The sequence below is a fragment of the Chrysemys picta genome, chromosome 8 (genome assembly GCF_011386835.1).
Source record: "Chrysemys picta bellii isolate R12L10 chromosome 8, ASM1138683v2, whole genome shotgun sequence".
In the NCBI taxonomy this organism is placed as follows: Eukaryota; Metazoa; Chordata; order Testudines; family Emydidae; genus Chrysemys; species Chrysemys picta.
In genome coordinates, this window is record NC_088798.1 from 37,797,742 (window position 1) to 37,812,407 (window position 14,666).

A 14,666-nucleotide genomic window follows, 5' to 3' on the forward strand; every position below is an offset into this window, starting at 1 on the left:
TCCAGCACATTATAGCGCTCATACTAAGTTTGAATGAAATGTATCTGCTACGGGTTTTTATTTTGATATAAAATACTTGTATCAGTATTGGAGAACAGCGGATTTGAGAATCTCTTTGCAATCAGATTTGAGGTATGGGGAGGTGTGTTTTGTGGAGATCCCTAATACAGCTATCAAAGCTGGAAGTCAGTGTTTTGTGGATCATTGCAAACTAAATTTTGTATGTGCAATGTAAGTCTAAAACCTAACAAATAAACATAAGTTTGTGGGCATGTCTTTTCCACTAGTCAGTTTTAATTTTTTGCCATGAAATATTGGTACTGAAGTGAGCTGAGAATGAAAGTATGGATTTCTCAAATTAACTCATTCTCAATGAAAACTTGTGTATGTATTTACTTTTGGTTATGGAAATATAAAACCAATGAAAGGGTCAAGTAACTACTAGCCTCACTCTGCAGCACTCTTAGATTCTGTTGTTGCAAAGGGATCTGCTAGTATGGTCCCTTATACCAGCCTGTAATTCCTCTTAAAGACAATAGGATTCCAGTAATGTAAGGGTCTGTAGTATTGAATGCCATTACAAGATTATACCTCTAGGTAAAACTCCCACTAAAGTCAATGGAGGTTTTGCCTGATGTAAAGAGTCCGAGACTGATCCCTGTAATCAGAAATTCTCTCGTATATATGATAAATTTTCCCCCCATTGCCTCCTTTCCCTTTTTGAAAGGATCAGAAGATAATACCACTTGGGAGTGTCACATACACGATCAGGCATTCCTTTTGAACTTTGCTAAGGAACTTGGTTTTATTCAGTTATGAGATTCCTGTATTTGTAAAAAAACAACCGATTAGGAAAAATACGTTTAGGATCAAGCACTCAATATTAATTTTAAAGTCGATATAAAATGCGGCTGAAATGTTAAGCATTCCAAAACACAGTTCTGTTTAGAACTCTGCTGTATAATGAAGGTATTTGGGGGGGTGTGTGTGAAAGGTTGAGCATACACCTTTAAATATATCCTTCCATGTTTGCGTTGGTTGGCATTACTGAGTATATGGACGGTTAAAAGCTTGTATTATGTGTAGTCACCTTTGTGCCATGAAACACCAGGATGTTGACATTTGCCATTCAATCCTAATTTGCCCCCCAACATATCTTGGTATAAAAATATATTGTATTTTTTAGTTTACTACTTGGAACTTTCACTACCTTGAAAACCAATACAGTGTGTATCGGATTTTTTTGTTTTTGTTTTTAAGGAACATAATTTTAGCATTTGCTAGTACCATGAGACATGGACTTATTCCCAATCTGCTTGGCCAAGGGACCCATGCCAGATTCAATTGCCGTGATGCTGTGTGGTGGTGGCTTCAGTGTATACAGGATTACTGTAAAATTGTCCCAAATGGCACAGACATTCTCAAGTGTCCTGTTTCCAGAATGTATCCTACAGATGATTCTCCTGCTCAGCCTGCAGGCGCATTGGTAAAGTTTAATTTCTAATAAGATGTTTACATACTACAAACATAATTATAAGTAAATTAAATCCTAAAAAAACAAAAGAATCACTATTCAGCACGTTCTCCTACTCAAAGAAATATTTTTGCAGAGGTTAGCTTTTACCGGGGACAGCATTCGTAGTATTTTGAGGGACAGTGTTTGCTTATTAATGGAGGGCTTCATGGAAGATTATATAGCTATAAAAATTCTCTCTCATTTATGGTGGAATGTGCAGTAAAACAGGGATGTTCCACATTTTGGTTATTTGCCACACAGTTTGATGACTCGTATCAAGCACACAGATGGTGGAGAATAAAACTTTTTTGAAACAAGGGCATAAAGTCACCAGTTTTATTTCTAGTGTTCTCCAATTTTTCAACATTTGAAATTTCAATTTAAAAAAAAGAATTGGCCAACTCTGATTGAATTTCTGTTGGATTGCTTGTAAAGTATAGTAATCTGAAAAGTTAAAGTACTTATCTGAATATTACATACAGGCTCTTTGTCTTTCTCCCTTGTCACACAAACAAACAAACCAGGACCAACCACTGTATGAAGTAATACAGGAAGCTATGCAACAACACATGCAAGGCATAGAATTCCGAGAAAGGAATGCTGGTCCACAGTTAGATCGAAATATGAGGGATGAAGGTAAGTAACTCGTGTTATTTAACTTGCTTATATGTGAGTAAAATTGTTGTACAGATTTTTTCTTTTAGTTAAGCTAATTTCTGCAAAACTATTTTTACATTGTTAGATGCACTGAATGTAATATTATAAATATACGTGTTAACACTTTAATTTCAGCTATTCTGGCATGAGTACTCTGTAAATAATATTAGCATATCCATTACAAAAATGTATGTGGTGGTTCTAGGAAGACCTTCGTCTTTTTCTTTCAGTGGTTCTTTAGAAACAAGCTTACTTCATTCTGATTTTCTTGCTGGGTAGGTTTTAATGTGACTGTAGGTGTCGACCATGAAACTGGTTTTGTCTTTGGAGGGAACCGCTTTAATTGTGGCACATGGATGGATAAAATGGGGGAGAGTGATAGAGCTCGCAACAAAGGAATTCCAGCTACTCCAAGGTACAAACTATAAGCTGTGTTGTATAACTTTAGAATAAGTCAAAGTTTAGCCTCTTGCATAGCGAGATCCTTGCTCTTGGTTCCTATGCCACCAGTAATAAAACATGAAGAGTGATATGTGAAATATTCCAGACCCTTCTGAATTCTATTTGACTATTATAAAACATTAACAGAAACCTTCTGTGTACCATGCAGATTCAGAGGAAAAGAACATTGCAAAACATATAATCTGTTGACATACTCTGTTCAATATGCTAGTCAAATATAATGTTAACTCTTCATGTCTGATGTAAATTACACTGCTGTAGCACTAAATAATTAGCAAAGTTAACTATTTAGATGTTGAGAAAATACCCAGTAATATTCTATGTTGATGCTTGTTGTGGGATTTGAGTGCTACCATATGTAGAACTTGAAATATTTGCAAAAGTTTCTTTCTTATCCTCCTTCCCTAATGCTAATATTAAAATGTTGTCAGTGAAAGCTCTGTATTCTGCTGACATCTATTCAATTTTAGATAGATGAAACATTTTTTTAAAAAAATGTTACTATATGCCTGTAAACTGGTGCAGACACAGGACAGGAGAAATGAGGTTGCTCAGATCAGTTGCAGTTGTGCAAGGCAAGGAAAGGTATTTGAACTATTATTGCAAAGCTTTCAGTGTCTTTCCACAAAATCAAATACAATGTTTGTTTGGTGGCTCTTTGAATCCTTGCTCATGTCCATTACACTGTTGGTGTGTGTGCTCGCTACATGCACTGGTGCCAGATATTTTTCCCTCAGTAATATCCGTAGGGGACCAGCTCTGGCACCCTCTGGAGTGGCACGCATTTGCACCAGTAATAAGAAGCACCACGGGCTCCATCCTCCCTCAGTTCCTTCTTTCCACCAGTGATGATGCTGGAATATCTCCTTGCTTCGGCATGATTTCCTGTCTCTATTGTGTCTAGTAGTGAATTTGTTGTATATAGTTGTTTAAGGTTGTACAGTTAATAATTCCCTTAGTGTTAAATTATAAATAATTAGTCCCATATGGGACTCAGCCTAGGGATGGGGCATGCCCCGGTCCCCAGGCTTCAAACCTTGTGACTGTTGCAAAAAGCCCATGCCAGTCAGTGATCCCCATAGAAGCTGCAAGTGTTTAGGGGAAACCAACGTGAGCAACAAGTGTCACATTAGCAAGATCTTCAGGCCACAGACCAGAAAGGAGCGGGACATTCGTCTCTGAGTGTTCCTTACAGAGTCAGCCCTCGCACCGGCCTCGGAGCCAACGAGATTGGACTCTGCTCCGAGCACTGTGGCCTTGGTGCGGAACGCGCTGCCAGCAGCGACCTCTGACTGGCACCAATCCCCATCCTGGTACCAGCTAAAAAGCAAAGAAAGGCCGGGAGGAGGTGTTCTCCTATGTCCTGTAAAGGGAAAGAGAGAGCTGGAGGAGAGCAAAGACCTGTTCGGGGCAGCTCTTCCCCTCCGGACAGTGGCCGGGCTCAGACTCCCACTGAACTGTCAAGCCCACTTCAAGACCCACCTACCACCTTGGAAAGGGGCAGAGGCACTCGGCACCTGGCGGTGCTGTCTACACCAGAGACCTTTCAGGCCAGTAAGGACACCTGTCCCTTCCAGTGCTGCCCACGCCAGCCACTGAGAGACCCCATTCAAGGGGTAAACCTTCCTTGGGACCCTTCTAGCTGTCACCATTACTGCGGCACTGTTCTTCACTGCACGGGGTGCCCAGCCAGTGCTCACTGGAACAGTGCCACCGGGTTGGCTTACCTGCCAGTTTCTGACCCCAGACTCTAGGCAGCATTCCTCAGGCTGTAGGTGTCAATTGCCAGCGGTCTGGCGCAGACCCACAGAGGCGTGACACCCCTAGAGCCCTGGTGCCAGGAGCACCAGAGCCGCTCTCACAGCACCATTCCGGAGGGTCAAGACGTCGGTCCCTGGAACCCCATCACTGGTTGTCAGATCGCCGGTATGATTCATTGCGGGTATGATGTCGGTCTTCTCGCTCTCATTCCTACTCATGATCTATGGAGCAGCATCGCTCTCTAAGGATGAGTCACCGATCACCAGGCTCACGGCGCTGAGAGCAATTGCCCCCATACAGGTCCTCAATGGAGGTCCATGGCCAGAGCCGACGGGATCGGGGTAGACAGGTGGCCTCGGTACTGTCCTGATCCCCCAGACAAGTCTCTCCCTTGGACAGCGAGGAGTAGAACCTGCCAACAGGCCACAGCCACCCATCAAGGGCATCGGCATTCCCCTCTGGGCCACCAGTAGCAGCATGGCCCCGATGCCAGTGGCCAGCCCCCTGCAACTATGGAACCCCTGGGGGTTTCCCCACCCATCGCAGGGCTTGGGCTGGTCTCTGGGACATCTGCAAAGACAGTCTGCAACAGTCTCCTGCCCTGATTCATATGCAGAGTCGGGGTCAACTAGCCTCGGCCGAGGCTCCCCTAGCAGAAGTGGTGGAGTTGGCAGACCTGCTTCCTGATCATCTTCACCTGATGAGGCGATAGCAGGGCCCTCTCACTCAGTTCGGATGATGCAAGGGCCCACAAGGAGCTTTTGAGGAGGGTCGCCTCAAACCTGGGGCTGGAAGCCGAGGAACTGGTGGAGTCCTCAGACTACCTGTTCAATGTTCTAAGTGCAGCTGCCCTCCCCAAGGTGGCATTGCCAGTGCACGAAGGAGTGGTAAAAACTACTAAGGCCCTGTGACAGACACCCTCCTCCCTGCCCCCATTTCCAAGCAGATGGAAAGAAAATACTACATCCCCGCTAAGGGGTATGAGTATTTTTATACCCACCCTGCCCCAAGCTCACTGGTTGTCGGCAGCAATGAACATGATGGACAGGGCCAACCAGGATCAACACATAAGAACAAGGAGGCAAAGAGGCTTGATCTTTTTGGTTGAAAAATTTATTCTACGTCTAGTCTACAGCTGAGAGTGGCCAACCGTCAGGCTTTGCTTGGTCATTATGATGATGGACTGCCAAATATTATGGCCAAGTTTGCAGATTTGCTACCAGAAGAGCCCAGGAAGGAATTCCTGGTCATCCTAGATGAAGGCAGAGCTGTGGCCAGGGCAGCCCTCTAAACAGTCTCAGATGTGGCAGACTCTGCGGCCTGGACCGTAGCTTCAGCCATTTCTGTGAGGCACGCATCCTGGTTGCAGTTATCAGGCCTATCGATGGAGGTTCAACAATCCATCCAGGTCCTCCCATTCGATAGCCTGGCACTGTTTTCAGAGCAAACAGACAGTAAATTATATGGCCTGAAAGATTCGAGGGTTACCTTGCACTCCCTGGGCCTTTTCATGCCAGGGCCAGCAAGGAAGTGGTTTAAGCCGCAACAGCCACACAGGTTCAGGAGCCAACCTTGATCAGCGCCCTTTTGCAAGAAGGAAAAAGCTATAAGCACTGGCAAGGCCAGCAGCTGACACCCTCAGCTCACTTGAGCTTCACCCGTAACCAACGGGTAACAAGCAGGCATTTTGAGGGTGCGCGTGAGGGCGACCTTCCTGCCTGTGTCCTGCATCCTGCCTCCCCGCCTGAGCCTCTATAACATTGGACCAGTGGGTCCTCAGCACAGTTGCAGGGGGATATGCCCTGCAGTTTATTTCTATCCCATCCTCCTTCTTCGAGTGCTTGCTCATATCGATTCCAATTAGGTGTGCGCGCGCCGCGTGCACGATCGTCGGAGAATTTTCTACCCTAGCAACACCGGCGGGTCGGCTGTGGAGCCCCCTAGAGTGGCGCCTTCATGGCGCTGAATATATACCCCAGCCGACCCGGCGCCCCCTCAGTTCCTTCTTACCGCCCCTGACGGTCGTTGGAACTGTGGAGCGCGGCGTAGCTGTTCTACACTCTCCCTAGCTTATTCCGTTTATTGATAGTTATAGTTATAGTTCTAGTTGTATATAGTTAGATAGTTGTTTAATTCACTTTATTAATAGTTGTTGTATAGTTAAAGGGGATTAAGGGGGTTGTCTCCCCCTTTTTTCCCCCGGCGCGTGGCCGGGCTCATGCCCAAGGCTCCCGGCTTCAAACAGTGCGCGTCCTGCGCTAAGCCTATGCCAACAAGTGACCCGCACGACTCGTGTCTGAAGTGCCTGGGGGAGTCCCATCAGACAGATAAGTGTAAGATCTGTAAGGCCTTCAGACCGAGAACCAAGAAGGAGCGGGACTTTCGGCTTCGGCAACTCCTTTATGGAGGCGGCACTTAGCCCGGACGCTCCATCGGCGCGTCAAGCCCCAGCACCAAGCGCCTCGGTGCGCAGTGCCCCGGCGGCACCGACCATTCCGACTACGCGAGTGGCGTCGGACAAGCCTCCACGGCACCGGACCCCGTCGGCACCGCACCCACAGCAAGTGCCTCGGCGCCGTTCATCATCGCCGGGACATAAAAAATCCCATAAGACGCAGGGGACTGCCGTACCGAAGACGCCGGCTCCCCCGGCGCCGGGGGTAGAGCCGCGTCCGCCTGTGGAGCACCAAAAACAGGTGCCTCCGGCACCGTCGACTCCGGCTCCGAGGCCATTGAGTCCGTGCAGACAGGGTCACCACCGCGACCGGCGGTGATACAGTGCCTCCCGTCGACCCCAGAGACCTTCGCGACGGCGAGAGACTTGATCGCTCTCACGGAGCCGGCACCGCCCCAACCACCGGCACCGTCGGTGCCGTTGACTCGTCCAGTCCAGTCCAGGGGGAAACCTGCCTTGATGCGCCCTCCATCGCAGGGACTGGAACCACGGCACCATTCCAGGTCCTGAAGCAGGTCCCCACGCCGCTCGCAGTCCCGGCGCCGGATATCACCTTGGCACCGGTCGTACGCGCGGCTAAGATCATCGTCGCGGCACCGTTCTACGTCCCGGCACCGCTATGATCGTCGGTACCGGTCAACATCGAGACGTAGTTCTCAGCACCGTTACGATCGACGCTCAACGTCGAGGGGTCGCTCCCGGCACCGGGCCTACTCGAGGTCGCCGTCCAGGTCCAGGTCCGACTCCCGGCACCGGCGCGGTCATCGGCACCGATCGCCGGCACCGCACAGAGATAGAACATCTCCAGACCGGCACCGTGCGGCACCGTATCCCACGGGGATCATCTCGGCGCAGTCGGCACCGCCATGGCCATCGAGATCGGTGTCTCGCTCCTCTGAGGACGTATCGAGATCGGCATACCCCCCTCAGGGGCAAGCCGAGGAGCAAGATATAGGCCACTGGCAGGAGTTAGCAGAGGACCCTGCTCACGGCCCCTCTCACTGGTCTTTCTGGACCCCGTGGGCGTACCATCAAGCGCAAGGGGCTCCACTAACTTCAGCCTCTCGCTTGGGACACTCTGATAGAAGGGCCCCAGAGTCCACCATCTCTCGCCCTCCTCCAGGGGGCATGGAGGCTTCCGTGCCCGCACCACCTGACGTCCTGGACCCAAGGGCAGGTGATACTCCGTCCCAGGAACAGGGAGACCAGGACCCTGCCTTGGATCCCTTACCACCTAAGGCATCTTCCTCTCCAGATGAGGCAGTGGCGGGCACGTCGTGCACAGGTCCACCCCCGATAGATCTTCGGGCTCATCAGGACCTCTTACGTAGGGTGGCCCGTAATATGGACCTACAGGCGGAGGAGATAGTGGAGGTGCAGGACCCCATTGTAAATATCCTCTCGGCGGATGCCCCATCAAGAGTGGCGTTGCCCCTGATCCGCACGATCCAGGCTAACGCCACTACGATATGGCAAACTCCTGCCTCTATTCCACCCACAGCCAGAGGGGTGGAGAGAAAGTACTTTGTCCCCTCAAAGGACTATGAGTACCTGTATACTCATCCACAGCCGTGTTCACTGGTGGTGTCATCGGTGAATGCAAGCGAGCGCCACGGTCAACAGGCCGCAGCGCCCAAATCGAAGGAGGCTAAGCGCCTCGATTTGTTTGGCCGTAAAGTTTATTCAGCCGGAGGGTTACAACTCAGAGCGGCTAACCAACAGGCGCTCCTGAGCCGTTATAGTTTTAACTCCTGGAACTCTATGGGGAAGTTCAAGGAGTTGATTCCCCAAGATTCCAGGGAAGAGTTCGGGGCCTTAGTTGAGGAAGGTAAGAAGGTGGCTCGGACTTCCTTACAGGCCTCATTAGATATAGCGGACTCGGCTGCGAGAACCCTGGCGTCAGGTATCGCTATGCGAAGGACCTCCTGGCTCCAAGTTTCGGGTTTGCCCCCTGAGTTGCAACAAACCCTGCAGGATTTGCCCTTTGAGGGACATGGGTTGTTCTCTGATAAGACGGACTCTCGCCTGCAGAGCCTCAAGGACTCCAGAACAATCATGCGCTCCCTGGGGATGCACGTTGCGGGTCCTCAGCGCAGGCCATTTAGGCCTCAGCCTCAGCGCTTCTACCCCCCCCCCCCCACCTCGTCAGAGACAGGACTCTGCCCGGAGGCGGGGGCGAGGTGGTAGAAGAAGGTGGACCGGCCCTCAACCTGGTCAGAACCAAGGGCCACCAAGGCCACCCGCAGGCCCCAGGCAGAACTTTTGAAGGTGCGGTCAAGGACGGCGCCCCAGTCATCCCCCAGGATCCAGTCCCCTCCTTTCGGGATCGCCTCTCCCACTTCCACCGTGCTTGGTCCCTTATAACTTCGGACCGTTGGGTCCTTCGCACGGTGGAGAGGGGATACGCTATCCAGTTTTCTTCAATCCCTCCCTCCCTCCCACCCCCCTTCCCCGTCCCTCTTCAGGGACCCTTCTCACGAGCAACTTCTTATACAGGAGGTTTCCACGCTCCTTGCTATGGGGGCCATAGAGGAGGTTCCAGTAGAGTTAAGGGGCAGGGGATTTTATGCCCGTTACTTCCTGATCCCCAAGTCCAAAGGGGGTCTGAGACCCATCTTGGACTTGCGCGGACTCAACAAATTTATAGTAAAGTTGAAGTTCCGCATGGTCTCCTTAGGAGCCATTATCCCTTCCCTCGATCCTGGAGACTGGTTCGCCGCCCTCGACATGAAAGACCCATACTTTCATATTGCAATTTACCCGCCTCACAGACGCTTCCTGCGATTCGTGGTAAGCAAGGTGCACTATCAATTTGCGGTCCTTCCCTTCGGCCTATCCTCGGCCCCAAGAGTGTTCACGAAATGTATGGCTGTCGTGGCAGCATACCTTCGTCGACAAGGGATACAGGTGTTTCCGTACTTAGACGACTGGCTGGTACGCAGCCGCACCAAAGAGCAAGTTCGAGCTCACGTCCACATGATAGTGCACACATTCAACAAGTTGGGCATCCTACTCAACAAGGACAAATCCACTCTAGAACCTACCCAGAGGATAGAATTCATCGGCGCAGTCCTAGACTCCAGACGTGCACAAGCCATCCTACCAGACAACCGCTTTCGTACCATCACGAGCCTCATGCAAGGGCTCAGGGCCTTCCCAACTACCACGGTGAGGTCGTGCCTCACCCTGCTGGGTGACATGGCTTCCTGCACGTACGTAACCAGACATGCCAGACTTCGGCTTCGCCCACTCCAGACCTGGGTGTCATCGGTATACCGCCCACATCGGGACAGCCTGAACATGGTGGTCACGGTCCCGAACTCGGTCTTGACCTCCCTCACCTGGTGGCTAGATCACAGTGTGGTTTGCGAGGGGATGCCGTTTCACGCCCCACAACCCTCTCTGCACCTGGTCACAGACGCTTCATCTCTGGGTTGGGGTGCCCATCTCAACGAACACCATACCCAGGGCCTGTGGACTGCACCCCAGCTAGCCCTGCACATCAATGTTCGGGAACTGATGGCGGTGCGCCTGGCGTGCCAGGCATTTCTCAATCTCCTACGTGGCCGCTGTGTGTTAGTTCTCATCGACAACACCACGGCCATGTTTTACATCAACAAGCAAGGAGGAGCACGTTCGTCGATTCTATGCCAAGAGGCCATTCGCCTGTGGGACTTCTGCATCGCCCACTCAATCCATCTCACGGCATCGTTCCTCCCTGGAGTCCAGAACACTTTAGTGGACCGACTCAGCAGGTCTTTTCAGACGCACGAGTGGTCTATCCGTCCGGACATCATATATTCCGTTTTCCAGAAGTGGGGGTTTCCCCAGATAGACCTGTTTGCATCTTGAGACAACAGAAAGTGCCACGTGTTCTGCTCCCTGCAAGGTCGAGCTCTGGGCTCCCTCTCGGATGCGTTTCTCCTTCCCTGGAAAGACCACCTGTTTTATGCCTTCCCTCCGTTTCCTCTGGTCCACAAGGTACTGCTCAAATTGCGCAGAGACCAGGCACAGGTAATTCTGGTCGCTCCAGCGTGGCCGAGACAACACTGGTACACCACACTGTTGGAACTCTCGGTTCAGACACCGATCCCGCTTCCATTATGTCCAGATCTCATCTCTCAGGACCACGGCCGGCTGCGTCACCCCGACCTGCAATCTCTTCACCTCACGGCGTGGCTGCTCCATGGTTCACCCAGGCAGAGCAACAATGCTCACTCTCGGTCCAACAGATTCTGTTGAGCAGTAGGAAGCCTTCAACACGAGCCACGTACTTGGCCAAGTGGAAGCGGTTCTCCTGTTGGTGCGAACAACGAGCCACGTCCCCGTTACAGGCACCTATTCCTCTCATATTGGAATATCTCCTCTCCCTAAAACAGCAGGGGTTGGCGATATCTTCAGTTAGAGTTCACCTGGCCGCTATATCGGCCTTTCACCCAGGGGAACTCGCGTCCTTGGTATTCTCTAACCCGATGGTCGTTAGGTTCCTCAAGGGCTTGGACCGGATGTACCCACAACAGCGTCAACCTGTTCCGACGTGGGATCTCAACCTGGTTCTCTCCAAGCTCACAGGTCCTCCATTCGAGCCACTGGCCACCTGTTCACTTCTGTACCTATCCTGGAAGACAGCCTTCCTCGTAGCCATCACCTCAGCAAGGCGCGTTTCTGAACTCAGGGCGCTTACATCCGAGCCCCCTTACACAGTTTTCCATAAGGATAAAGTGCAGCTTCGTCCACATCCTGCCTTTCTCCCTAAGTTGGTTTCTCCATTTCACATCAATCAGGATATATTTCTCCCGGTCTTTCATCCTAAACCACATGCTACTCGCCAGGATCAACGTTTGCATTCTCTTGACGTACGCAGGGCCCTGGCTTTCTATATTGACCGCACAAGGCACTTTAGAAAGAGTTCTTCGTTGCAGTGGCCGACCGAATGAAAGGCTTACCGGTCTCCTCACAACGCCTATCCTCCTGGATTACGTCTTGCATCCGGACTTGCTATGACCTGGCAGGTGTCTCAACACCACACCTCACCGCTCACTCCACGAGGGCCCAAGCTTCCTCCACTGCTTTCCTGGCGCAAGTTCCGATCCAGGACATTTGTAGAGCGGCAGTTTGGTCATCAGTCCACACATTTACAGCTCACTATGCACTAGTGCAGCAGTCCAGGGACGATGCTGCTTTCGGATCAGCGGTTTTGCACACAGCAATGTCTCACTTCGACCCCACCACCTAAGTTGGGCTTGGGAGTCACCTAATTGGAATCGATATGAGCAAGCACTCGAAGAAGAAAAGACGGTTACTCACCGTTGTAACTGTTGTTCTTCGAGATGTGTTGCTCATATCCATTCCAAACCCGCCCCCCATCCCCACTGTTGGAGTAGCCGGAAAGAAGGAACTGAGGGGGCGCCGGGTCGGCTGGGGTATATATTCAGCGCCATGAAGGCGCCACTCTAGGGGGCTCCACAGCCGACCCGCCGGTGTTGCTAGGGTAGAAAATTCTCCGACGATCGTGCACGCGGCGCGCGCACACCTAATTGGAATGGATATGAGCAACACATCTCGAAGAACAACAGTTACAACGGTGAGTAACCGTCTTCCTCCCCGTCCCTCTTCTCATGAGCATCTGCTCGCTCAGGATGTGCAGAGCCTTCTGCAGGTGGGAGCTGTGGAGGAAGTCCCTCTGCACTTGAGGGGGGGAAAGGGTTTTACTCCTGCTATTTTTTTTATCCCAAAAGCCCAGGGGGGTCTACACCCCATCTTCGACCTGTGGAGCCTCAAGTATCTTAAGAAATTGGAGTTCCGCATAGTCTCCTTGGTCTCCTCCATTCTTTCCCTGGATCTGGGAGACTGGTATGCCGCTCTCGACCTGAAAGACAGTTACTTCCACATATTGATATTTCAGACACAGATGGTTCCTACGTTTCGTAGTTGAGACTGCCCACTACCAATTTGCACTGCTACCTTTTGGCCTAGCAACGGTGCCAAGGGTGTTTATTAAATGCATGTTTCAGGGTAGCAGCCGTGTTAGTCTGTATCCTCAAAAAGAACAGGAGTACTTGTGGCACCTTAGAGACTAACAAATGTATTAGAGCATAAGCTTTCGTGGGCTACAATCCACTTCTTCGGATGCATATAATGCATGTCGGTAGTGGAGGCCTACTTTAGACATCGGGGTATCCAGAGCTACCCATACCTCAATGACTGGCTCATCCAGGGCCGCTCCAGCGTCCAGGTCCACCACAGCATCGAGACGTTCCTTTTCAAGATCTCAGCCTATTGATAAACAAAAATCAACATTGATCCTGGTCCAACGGATAGATTTTTATCGGAGCAGTGCTCGACTCTATCTGAGCCAGAGCATTCCTGCCAGAGACCAGGTTCAGGGCAATGTCAAATCTGATTGCCAGCATCACCGCCCATCCGCTCACCATGGTCAGGGTCTGGCTCAGATTATTGGGGCACATGGCAGCATGCACGTACATTGTCCAACGTGCAAGACTCAGGCAGCGTCTCATCCGGTTGTGGCTGGCATTGCTCTATTCCCCAGCCAGACATCACCTAGACAAGGTCATCCCGATCCTTCCCCAGGGGTACTTACCTTTCTGCCTCTCGGGTGGTCTGACCCAATTCTGGTGTTGGAAGGTGTGCCATTTGCAACCCACTGTCTCCCTGATTTCGGATGCGTCCGACCTCGGTTGGGGAGTGTATCTCGGTACACTGCCCCAGCTGTCCGTTCTGGTGGTGCAGGTGTTTAGAGGTCGTCAGAATGCTCTTTCAGAAGTAGGGAGCTCCCTGCGTGGGCCTGTTTGCCACCAGACAGAACAGAAAGTGTCATCAGTTTTCAATTTGAGGCCTCGGCAGAGGTTCACTCTCCGATGTCTTTCTCCTGTCTTGGTCAGGAGACCTGATGATCATCTTCCCACCAATTCTGATCATCAGCAAAGTCCTCTTGAAAAATCAAGATGGACAAGGCATGGGTCATTATGATCGCCCCAGCATGACCTCACCAGCATTGGTTTGGCGTGCTCATGGACATGGCTGTTGCAGCCCAGTGGCCACTTCCCAGCCTCCCAGATCTACTCTTGCAGGATCACGGTCGACTCCTGCACCCAAACCTCGCCTCTCACTACCTCACAGTTTGGATGCTGCGTGGCTGAATCCAGAGGAACAAGCTTGCTCTGATCAGGTACAGCAGGTTTTCTTGGAGAGTAGAAAGCCTTCCACCAGAACAACGTACCTGGCAAAGTGGAAGCGTTTCTCCTCCTGGGTGTCGGAGTGGAATATTTCCCCGACCCGGTCATCTCTGCAGTCCATCCTGGATTACCTGCTTCACTAAAAGCCTCAGGGTTTCTTGCCTTCTCTTCGATCAAGGTGCACCTGGTTGCCATGTCAGCCTTCCATCCTCGCATCCACAGTAGATCGGTGTTCTCGCATAAGATATCAATCAGGTTTCTGAAAGGCTTTGGAAGACTCTTTCCGCTGATCCGGGATCCAGTTCCGCAATGGGACCTCAACCTGGTCTTCTCCAGGCTCACGGGTCCGCCCTTTGAGCCTATGACTTGTTCCCTTTCTCATTTGTCATGGAAGGTTGCATTCCTTGTATCTATGACCTCGGAGAGATGTCTCTGAAATTAAAGCCCTCACTTCGGAGCCCCCATTCACAGTATTCTACAATGACAAGGTCCAGCTGCAGCCCTATCCGGCCTTCCTGCCAAAGGTGGTGTCGCACATCCATGTCAACCAGGATATCTTCCTTCCAGTGTTCTGTCCAAAGCCTCACATGACCAATGAGGAGAGGCAGCTGCACACTCT

At 50.9% G+C, this 14,666-nt stretch overlaps 1 protein-coding gene across 4 annotated transcripts in view; it reads left to right on the plus strand.

Annotated features, from left to right (window-relative positions):
- AGL (amylo-alpha-1, 6-glucosidase, 4-alpha-glucanotransferase) overlaps positions 1-14,666 on the plus strand; it is a 72,147-nt gene that overhangs the window by 40,067 nt on the left and 17,414 nt on the right. For all 4 annotated transcript variants that reach the window (XM_065554272.1, XM_065554275.1, XM_065554274.1 and 1 more), the window contains 3 exons: positions 1,261-1,486; positions 2,041-2,152; positions 2,453-2,588. In XM_065554272.1, the coding sequence (XP_065410344.1) occupies positions 1,261-1,486; positions 2,041-2,152; positions 2,453-2,588 (474 nt within the window). The remainder of the gene's footprint in view (positions 1-1,260; positions 1,487-2,040; positions 2,153-2,452; positions 2,589-14,666) is intronic.